At 41.6% G+C, this 11,062-nt stretch overlaps 1 protein-coding gene across 4 annotated transcripts in view; it reads left to right on the forward strand.

Annotated features, from left to right (window-relative positions):
- The window catches only part of RTKN2 (rhotekin 2), a 56,555-nt gene that overhangs the window by 32,211 nt on the left and 13,282 nt on the right, over positions 1-11,062 (forward strand). The window contains exons 13-14 of one of the 4 annotated variants that reach the window (XR_014511024.1): positions 3,624-3,777; positions 10,651-10,735. Coding sequence is in view for 1 of the 4 variants with exons in the window: in XM_083440052.1 (XP_083296178.1) it covers positions 3,271-3,275 (5 nt within the window). In the remaining 3 variants the exon portion in view is untranslated. Of the gene's footprint in view, positions 1-1,659; positions 1,793-3,270; positions 3,576-3,623; positions 3,778-10,650; positions 10,736-11,062 lie in introns of those variants that run through there. The other 3 variants (XR_014511025.1, XR_014511026.1, XM_083440052.1) reach the window with 3 other exon arrangements.

Below are 11,062 nucleotides of genomic sequence, written 5' to 3' on the forward strand. Positions count from 1 at the left end.
TATTGTTATTATGGTTTTTGTTGTATGCATCCTTTGCGGTTGATGTTTGTATCGAAAAAATGATTAAATAATATATATATATATATTATTTTTTCAAAAAAAAGACTGACTGCTGTGTTGGTCTCCAAGAAAGAGGGAACAGGGAGATCTAAAATCTCTTTTCTTGGAATAATTGTGTTGGTGGAGCAAGGCTTTTTTAAATTTTTTAAGTATCCCAGCCTTCCTAATCAATGCAGTTGGCCCAATAAAATACATCATTTTGACTCTGACCTATGGTTTTGTTTTGTTTTCAAGTACATTTATAGAATTATAAATCATGCTTCGCTGACCTTTTATGAAATAAAAGAACTATTTTGGGCTTAGCTAATTTCTTAAACTGTACAATCTGCTGAGTAGATCCCCTGGGCTAGAACTGAAGAGTAAACAGCATGTTGGCCTCGCTGTAACAACAAGGCAAAGAGATAAAGCTATCCAATAGTAAATGTTAATTACATTTCTAATAGTCTGACTATAAGCCATTATGGTGCTAAAAAAAGGAAATATTCATAAAAGTAATTGGACATATTATGTAAACTGACATTCATTTCACTTTAGCATACTTCAGTGAGCACAATATTCTCTGGCTGTTCTGCTGTTTTCTAAATTCTCCAAGGTACGCAAAGGGGCATTGAACAAATAAGCATTTCATATAATTTAGCCAGGGTTTTAAATTTTTATCCTGCCTTTTAAATTTGCTACAATTGAATGGTTAAGTGTGGTGTGTGTGTTTGTGTGTATCCCTGAAGAATATATATATATCCCTGAAGATGATGGGCTTGGGTCTGGATGGTTCTTGCGCTCAGAAAAAGTTAAACAGCTATAATAATTTGGGGTACTTGATCTTTTGCTGAACATATGCATCAGTTGTGTTTCCTGCATAACATGTTTAGTTGCCCCAAATCAGGATTCCCAGATACATAGATTTTGTGTGTGTGTGTGTGTGTGTGTGTGTGTTATCGCTGCATATTTGTTGCAGAAAATCCTGGCATACACACAGGAAATACATTTGCCACCTAACATGTGAGCGCTAGCTCAGTGAGCCAGGCAATTAGAACAGGCACCTGAGCACTTCTTTGGGGGGTAGGGAGTTGTCAACAGTGAACTATGATTCCTCCCCCCCCCCCCCCCCCGTTAATTTTCTTGGACTCAAAGGGCAGAAACTGCTGTTTGCTGTATGAAATACTTCAAATGCCTCTGCTCTTTTAAAGCCAAACACAGACATAGTATATTTTTGCCCAATTATCATCAACGAACTGTAATAAACTGTTACAAGAAGCTTGGCAGATACTTCAATCTTGGGGAAACTTGATTGATTTATGAGTTTATGAAGAATGCTGAAGTATGATGGATTGATTTTTTTAAAAAAAAATAGTGCTCTGGAAGTCAGTGCAGATGAGTGATTTAATGAAAATCACATTGCAAGCAAAGTTGCGGCAGTTTGCTTCAAGGGATTATACTGAAACAAGATAGGATAATATCTTAATATAACCACTACCAAATGGACATAATTGAGATCTCCCATATGTGCAATATACGCATGAAGATCTGTCTGCGAAACATCGCCATAAATTGCTTTTACTCCATGAAAAATAATCTTTGAACATTTTTTTTAATATCAAGACAGCTATCAAAATGTTTATATACCTTCAAAAGAAAAATAACCCTACCAATGAGGACAACATGTCTGCTTCTAAAAGCTGATATTTGCTATTGACCTGATGATAAAGCAAGATTCTGAAACTCTTGATTTAAGGTAGATCAAAGTTAGTACCTGTCCTAACTACTTGGCATAGGGTGTACTGAATGGAGGCCGTTGCTTTACACATTACCGTAGAAGGCAACAAGGCTTCAAGATGCAGTAAAGTATGTGTCCACACTACATAAGCCAGAGAAACAGGCTGTGAGCAACTGTGTCCACTTATGGCTTGGCTCCCCACAGTATCTTTTCATGGAGCACCTGTGGTGAAAGGCATCTAGCTACCTCACAGGCAAAATCAGACACACAGATTCCACGGTGTACTTCCTTAAATCATAATCACGGGCTTTGATTTATTTTCTAAGGCTTTAGTTTCTGCCTGAGCCACCTACTTCAGAGCCAATCTCATGCATGTCTATTTGGAAGCAAACTCCATTGAATTCAATGAGGCTTACACTTACATAACTGTAATGGACCCTAGTTTCTATTTGATAGAATAAAATTTCCATATTCACTACCTTCATTAAAAACATACACGCCAAATTAGGAGTTTTATTTATTTTTATTTACTGCAATTTATTTAAGACTGTCCAGTAATATTGTTTAAAGCTGTGTTTGTGTTATATTACCAGCTGGACCAAAGACTCACATGTATCATTAGCGGTGCCCTGACCACTCGGAAGGTAACCACCCAGTCTATATAATCACCAGGGCTACAGAATTCCTTTGTATGGTGAAAGACTATGCATGCCAGGTCCTTGTAGCGTACATTACAGGAAGTTGTGGTGGAGGAGGGACATGTGGGCTTCTTCCTACATGAAGGGACTTCCTAGTCCTGTAGGAGCTGATCAGACGCAAGCCCAGCCACCCCGATTTCATGGTAGCACCTCCAGAAGGGAGGAAATCAATGGGACAATGAGAAATGTTTTGTGTGCTGCTCTTGTCCCCCAGACAGATAAACTGACGAGGGCTTGCAATGGCAGGACTTATGGCTCTCAGCAGCACTAATATTGCAAGACCCAGGATTTAAAAGTCTCGCAAGATTTTGAAGCAAGATTTCTGGGACCTTATAAATGGCCTCACACATGGTAAGCCTCAATTGGGCTTCCACAAGTAAAGCACGATACCAATAGCATCTCCCTCCCTCCCCACCCCCATTTTATTGCCCTCTTTTATATGGCAATGTTCTGATCAATTCTCTGGCAATCTAATGAAGTTGTGGCTATCTTGCTCCAGCACTGTGACCTCATTTGTCATCTGTACAGTGTCTGTGTGTTATGTCTGGTTCAAGCAGAATATGCAAATGATGTATGTTCTATGTTGTGGTGACCGTACTTTTGTTTTTCTCAAGCCCTTGGGATGACATAGAGTAAAAAAATAATCAATAAACCTTGACTACCTTAACAACAGCACAAATGTAGGTTGCTAGTGCTCCTGTTTATCAGGTTAAGGCTAAGAGGTAGGATTTGAACCCAGTTCCGTTGTCTTCAGATAAATATTTGAACAGCATCCTTGGCCATCTGTGTTTCTTACAGGCTAATGAAAATCCCTGGGAGCTGTTGAATGCTATTCTTAGACAAAACCTCATTATCTGGATTTCTGTACCATTGAAAGCATACAGATCACCCTGGAGAAGCTAATGGATGTAAATAAATCCACACCAATTAAGATGGTAAAAGAAAGAGAGTAATATGAAAGATCTTGTGTTCTCAAATGTGCTCTGTAACTGAATAGGGTTTTTTCATATAGGCTACATTGTTAAAGGAGTAATGCCATAATATAGCTCCACTCTGCCATTGCAAAGGAAATCAAAAACAATATAGCACGAAATAAGTTGTAATGGACCTCTTCTGTTAACAAGGACCTAATACAATTATTTTTCCCACAGGCATCATTGGCAAGCCACACCTTTGTTCTCAATTGCTTCTCCCTAGTTATGCATGTTATGGAGAAAATGGCTAGGAGAGAGGTTTTTCTCCCTGTCTCATAGACTAGAACCCAGGACCATCGAATACAGCTGAAGATTGGAAGATTCAGGACAGGTAAGAGGAAGCCCTTCTTCGTAACTAAACTATAGAATTAGTTCCTGCCAGATGTAGTGACAAACATCAAGTTGGATAGCTTTGAAAGAGAATTGGACTAATTCATGAACTAATTCTAGGCATCATAGCTGTGTTTTGCCTCCAGTGTCGGAGGCAGTATGCTGGGAATCACGTGGAGAGACGTGCTGTTGCATTTGGGCCCTGTTTGTGGGCTTCCCAAACCAACTGGTTGGCCAATGTACAGAGCCGACCCACCCATGAGGTTGGGTGAAGCAGCCGCCTGAGGTGGCGGACAATGCAAGAGGCAACCTCTCCACTGGTGCTATGCCCATTCCACTGCTTCCGCTGCCACCAGAGAAGCAATCCAGGTAAGGGAGGTTTCGGCAGCAGTAGAGCAGCACAGCATTCTGCCACTTAGCTTTGCCCTGCTGGTCTCTCTGCGCCCCTAGGGGCAGAGGGAGACCAGCAGCAAAGCTCTCTGGAATGCCTCCCTCTTGCTGAGCTGGTGTTCCAAGCGCCCTTGCTCCACCACCTCCCAGTGGTGAGGTTGTATTTCCTTGAGGGAAAGGTACCAAACCATCTCTGGCCGCCCCGTCAATGTGAGAACAGGATGCCCTTGTTTTTGGCTTGATCCAGCAGTGATATTCTTATGTTCTTATTACTTTAGGATGCAACTCATAAGTAGTCGTGCGGGGGACTTATTTGGGACAGAAAATATCATATAAATATGAAAAATATTGCAGGTGACAGTCTGTGGAAGTCTGCTGGGGTAGAAGGTCTTTTGAAGTCTCTTTCTCACGGTCTTTGAAACCCAGAATTATAGCCCACTCCCTGCTTGCCTGGTCCCTGGCTCAGTCCAACTCTATGCCACAGGCACACATACGCGGGCAACCGCTTTCTGGGCAAATACATTGGTTTTATTTATAGGCAAAGCAGGCAAGAATTGGCACTCAATAAACAAAGAGCATCGGAAATGGGCATCAGGCAACAGCTTTTTCTACCAGCCCTAGGAGCCTTCAGAACAGAGCTGCAGCCATGGGTATTATGTGTGTGTCTCTTTTGGTGAACTGAGTGGAAGACTATGAGCCACAGGAATTCAGCAATGCTTTATTTTTCCGTTGTAAGGTTGCTAAAGTGGTCAATATTGCTTTGTGGATTATGAGTGCTGTAATGCTTTGTGAATCTTATGAAACGACTTTCTTGTGGTTGTGCTGTTTAGCTTATACTTTTCATTGTTTTGTTAATAGTGTTTACAGTGTTTTATAGAAGGTTGTTGTTTTACTGGTGATTTGTAATTGTTTTACAGTGGTACCTCGGGTTAAGTACTTAATTCGTTCTGGAGGTCTGTTCTTAACCTGAAACTGTTCTTAACCTGAAGCACCACTTTAGCTAATGGGGCCTCCCGCTGCTGCCGCGATGCCGGAGCATGATTTCTGTTCTTATCCTGAAGCAAAGTTCTTAACCTGAAGCACTATTTCTGGGTTAGCAGAGTCTGTAACCTGAAGCGTATGTAACCTGAAGCGTATGTAACCCGAGGTACCACTGTACTGTTGATTCTATGCTTTGATACACCACAAGCAAGTACGAAGCCACTATTCTATCTGAGAAGCTATCACTGATTTTTAAGTAATGCATTGGAGTGAAGGTTAAGGATGCAGTGCAACCCAAGACATATCTAATCTGATGTGAACCCCATTGACTTCAGTGGGGCTTCCTTTCTCCAGGGGAGTGGGTATGATCCCAGCCCAAGTTCCATTGATCTCAGAGGGGAAAACTTAAGCACATGGGACTGGTTTTGTGCCTTATTTTGTGTGCTCATCCTGCTCCACAACGCCATCTTATATCACAGCAAAGTTTTCCTCTCCTTTCCCCACTTCCATGCTGCATATAAGAAGCAGTTGCTCCGTTGCTTGGAATGATGGGCTGTGCATTTTTCAAAGGCATTACTTAACTCAGAAGAGGGACAGTTTAAGTATCTTTATGGATATCTCATTTCTTATGAATTTTTCAATAGGAGATAAAATGAGGTAATGTGCAATGGAGGAAGCTGTGGGCTTTTTTGCAGTTGTTGTTACTTCTCCCTTTTCAAATGGTTTTGTTTTGTTTTTAAAAATCTGTCATTTGCAGGAAAAACACCATGTTTAATATACAAAATCTTGTGGCTTGAAAGAACCTTTTCTTCCCCTCTCAGACTATTTTGTTCTGCCTATGTAACCTGGGAATTTGGATAATTTCAACCTTGGTTAAAGCCCTTGTAGCTAACTAAAATGAAGCTTGTTAAGAGGTCAACAATGATAAAAGGGGGATAATGGTCACATGTTATTTACTAAACAGATTCCTGTGTACACATTACTGCTTGCTCTGGCTCCATTCTGCTCCCAGCACTGGTGCTTGAAGCCAAGGTACACATGCCGTTAGCCACAATCCATAGGTAGCCTGGAGCTTCTGGAGACTCTTTCCTGTTTGATGGGCTTTCTTTCCCACATAGGAGCTTCCATCCAATTAGAAAATGGAAGCCATTGTTGAACCGGGGTGCATACATTTCAGGCAGCCAATACGCAAGTGCAGATGACAACTTCAGTCAACTGAAGTTTGGTGCAGGGAAACGAAGCGGTTAATGTGCATCAGGTGCTGACATCCCTGCCCCCCATCTGGTTCTACAACCACTTGATTTATAGTGGTTGTAAGCAAATAAAAGTGAGCCTTCCCTCTAGGATGCTTGGGTCATCTTCTGTACCAGGGTGGAGCTCCTCTTCACTCCAAATGTATCACAAGTGCATCAAATTGCCGTTTTGTGGTTAATATGGTGTCCATCCTTTTTTTTTTTTTGAAGCTTTGGTGGTACTTCATTCTTTCTGAAAGCTTTTGTTGTGCTGTTTTGTTGCATGCTTCCTTTGTCTTACTGGAATATGAATGCTGAACATTCCACCCATACCTTGAGTTTTGAGTGTAGCACATAAAATGAATAGCCCTCAAGAGAGGAGTGACAGTAATACAGCTGCCTTTGTGAGATGGGCAAAAAGCACACTGTTCAACCAAGCACCACTTGACCAGTTTCTTACATTTCGTGGGAACTGTTCTAGCCATTGATATGGGACTGAGATGCATACTAAGAGGTTCATGGCTCTCTCCTCTGCTGCACACTTCTGTGTGTGTGGCTGGACCCGTTACTTTTCGATGTCAGCCCTGCCCATCTGCAGTGTGGGGGTGATGGGCTACGTTTACGAAATTGCTGTTACATATTTTCAGAATTGCTATGTTCCTGGATGGAGGACATTCTAAACTTTTATTTGGTAGCCTCCTTCCAATAGTTAGCATAATAACTGGGAAGGCAGAAAGTACTAGATTTCTTCTGTATATACCTCCAGGTGTGTATCTATGCTTTCTAGATGGGGTGAAAACTCTTTTCATTTTAAGTTCTTACTGCACTTTTTAAAAACTTAGCTCGGATTAATTATCTGTACAGAGGAGAAGCAAATATCTCTAGGGCATGGGTAGGCAAACTAAGGCCCAAGGGCCGGATCTGGCCCAATCGCCTTCTCAATCCGGCCCGCGGACAGTCCGGGAATCAGTGTGTTTTTACATGAGTAGAATGTGTCCTTTTTCCAAAAATGCATCTCTGGGTTATTTGTGGGGCATAGGAATTTATTCATATTCCCCCCCATATAGTCCAGCCCCCCACAAGGTCCGAGGGACAGTGGACTGGCCCCCTGCTGAAAAAGTTTGCTGACCCCTGATCTAGGGGTTATACATGCAAAATGTTCCCGTTTCCTTCGGAGGTATTGCAGTGCTTTCAAATGTGTGTTTGTCCTTATGTTCATTTTTATGGTGGTAATAAGGCTGCCATGAATGCAAGGTTAAAACTTGCTCTAAAGAAAGAATGGTTTGTGCCAATCACCAATTCTCCCTTTGAACAAGCTTGTTTAAGACGGAGTTTGTCTCAAAACAGTTTTGCTTCTTCCTCTGCATTTTCTTGATTGAGATCTTCACAGCACTTAAGGAGCATTCACATGATTGATTGCAGTGGCTGAGCAACATAAATATCTACTTGAAATGTCATTGTGTCTTAATGCAATATCAGCCTTTGCAGGGTTGGGGAATAATCATTCCTTGCAACGCACACATTGTCAAATGGACGAATTAATTAAACTGGAATCACAATGTTCCAAGAAAAAAAAAAAATATAAATACAAGTGTGTTAAGGAATTATAGTATAAAAATTACCTTGTTGTTTAATTGCTACATATATTGCTGCATTGAATGAGTTCAGTGAGGTCTCCTCCTAGGGACCATATATCAGATCTGCTGTTTTGAGTAGTCCTCAGTCTATTGTGAAAAATATTTGTATTTCTAGCAATATCATTCACATTTGGGGGGTCACTTTAGTTTTATTTGGGTTTGTTATACATCCCTGAGATATGACTAAAGTCTTGAGGGGCACGTTATGGTTTAAAGAAATGCAGACTATTGCTTAAGCAAAAATAAATAAACCGGGAGACAGATTTCGCTTGAGCTGTACAGTGCAGTCGTGAAGAGTGAGACTATGAGTGTGACCTAGGAAGTCTGCACCAGTTTCTGGTTTTGTGAGGCCTGGGGCCAAGAAGCTGTTGGGAAGGGGGGGCACCTCCTCCTCTGGGGTGCTTGACTCCAAACACACGCACAACACAGCACAGCACAGCACAATTACTTCCCTCTCCTTTGCAGGTGTTGAAGCCTATTTCAGGCAGCTTTTTCTTTAAAAGGTACCGAGATCCTACTGCTATTATTAGCTATGTTTGAGAGGTGGTTTTTTTTTTTTTTAAGGGTTAGCTAGTTTTAAATATTTTAGCACACGATTCCTTGAGTATAAGTAGAGCTTCCCATGTAAGCTGATATTTGCTAGTAAAAGCCTGTCAAAAATTAATGTCAAGATTTATGGTCCATCAGTAAGTCTGAAATGTTATCTGTCAGTTTGTAGCTGTTGGTTTTTTGTTTTTTTATTTTGGCTGGTTCCCTCAAAGAAATAGGGCACAGCAGCTGGACAAAGACTGGGCTCTTCCTGGGTTCAGCGTTTATGCTCCAACCACCTCCCTTATGCAGTCAGTCAATAACTGCGCTGGCCAACTTTCTATTTTCTATCAATAAACATCGCGGTGCACAAAGAGCTCGATCCTATGATATCTTCTCTGAATAATAAAAGTGTCTTTTCCTAATGGCAGCCATCAGCCCCGGGGCTTGTTGGAGAGCATCTCCAAATCCTGCAACAAAAGCATTTGCTGGAATGTGAAATCCCTACAGAGGGCAGATGCTGTAAGGCGTTTTCCTTTTTTTTTTAAAAAAAGGCACAGAAATTTTTACATTAGTTCCTAATCTGTGCAGCAAAGGAAGCTTTCTCTCTCTCTCAAGCAAAACTGCAATTGTAGCAGTTTCTGTTTATAGACTGTTTTGATTCTCCATTTGGGAATTACTGGACAACAGAGAAAGAGAGATTTGGCTGCTGTGCAGTCATTAGGAGCTGCTGTTCCTTGAACAGACTTCCACTTATTCATCACATTTGGCACTCCACTGCTAAAATAACCCTGACCAGGAGTCTCATCTTCAAATTAGGGCACGGGCGGTGGGGGAAGGGGATGCATGCTGAATGGGCTGGCTAGGACAGGAGGAGAGCAGCCACGGAGAGACACAGCAGCCATCCCCTCCCCACACTTCCGAATTGGCCTTTGGTCTGATCCAGCAGAGCTACTCGTGTGTTCCTAAAAAGTAAGCAACAAAACAAAGGGGATGGGGATGCAGCCAGGCTCTTGCTTCTGCAATGGAACATAATGAGTGCCTGTCCCTGAGCTGCAAAAACATACTCTGCATTTAATGCCCCCCCAATCCTGGGAATTGTAGCTCTGTGAGCGGTAAACAGTAGTTAACTCCTCACAGAGCTACAATTCCCAAACAACACCGCCTGTTTCTTTTCACAGAATGATTCGGTATTTTAAATGCCAGCCCCTCCTCCCCTTGTTAAAAAGCTTTTAAAATAATGTTTTGTGGACAAATGAATGTTTTAAAACATAGGTGTGCAATAATGCAGCGGTTGCTTTTTAAGCACATGCATGCCGTCTCTTCTGTCTTTAATGGTGAAGCAGGCCAGCTCTTGCCCATTCAGAAATCTCTGAAGGGCTGGCTGTGGGCCAGCTCCAGATGTGAGCCAAACAAATCGTGTGCACCAACGGGTGGCTCTGGGTACAGGGATGTGCATCCAGTCATATCAATGAGGCCTGAATGAGCATTGTGAGATGGGCTGGGGAATGTGCCCACAGCTGTGCAGTGGCATCCAGATGTGCTGCTTGTGCACATGGATTTCCCTCGCCAGACTGAGGCATTCTTTACATTTTAAAACGTGTCTGGGGAACCAAACATTCTGAAAAGGATTGCAGGTTTCACAAAAGAAGTAGTAAAAGTCTTTCTCCAAAAGCTGCCTGGTTGGCTGGTGTTTCTGTTGGTCACCGGGCAAAAAATGTGCATGATGCCATCTTGTGGCCAAATGTTTCCACTTTTTATGCACCAGAATAGCCACAATCCAGCAACGATTCAACCTAATCTGCAGCATAGTGTTGTTTTGAAGATGATAAAAAAGAAGAAGAAAAGATTGGTGCAGGAGGAAAGGGAAGTAGATCCATATGCACCTTAGCAGAAAGCGAGGGCATCAAATGTAGTGAATAAAAAAAAATATGGCAAATAATTTGGGGGCCCATTGATGTGACCAGACTGTGCATGGCCCAAAATCATTAGATGGTTTAATCTTACTGCAGTACTGAGTTTATTAATATGAAAGGCCTAGGAAAACAGTAATTCTGTAACTACTTAAATTTTGCTGATCACCTTTGAAATGATGATGTTTTTTAGGATGCATATTCTGACATTGTTTTGGGCATGGCTTGCTGTTGAAGAGTAGCAAATACCTGGAAACCCATCTTGTGGCCTAATCGAGGTGAGATTCCACTGCGTTTTTTCTTGAGAATAAGTTATTGATACTGTAATGGCAGGGGTTTTTTTGCTTTGTTTTTAACAATAATGTGCTTAATAATTATTTTTGTTAAGCCCTGCAATTGAGACAATGAAGATTTGATTTGGGGTTGTTATCCGACAGCGTTCTGTCAGGCTGGTCAATATTTTGTGTGTGTAGCACACTGATTGACTCATGATGTGAGATAATGTTCTCTTTTATCTCAGCCTTACTGGTCCTTGGTAAATCCAGGTTACTCAAGCGTCAGTTTGACTGCCTGTACATACTTGTGTAAGATTTACCATGTTATTT

The sequence above is a fragment of the Podarcis tiliguerta genome (genome assembly GCF_965153285.1).
Source record: "Podarcis tiliguerta genome assembly, chromosome: 5".
Classification (NCBI taxonomy): Eukaryota; Metazoa; Chordata; class Lepidosauria; order Squamata; family Lacertidae; genus Podarcis; species Podarcis tiliguerta.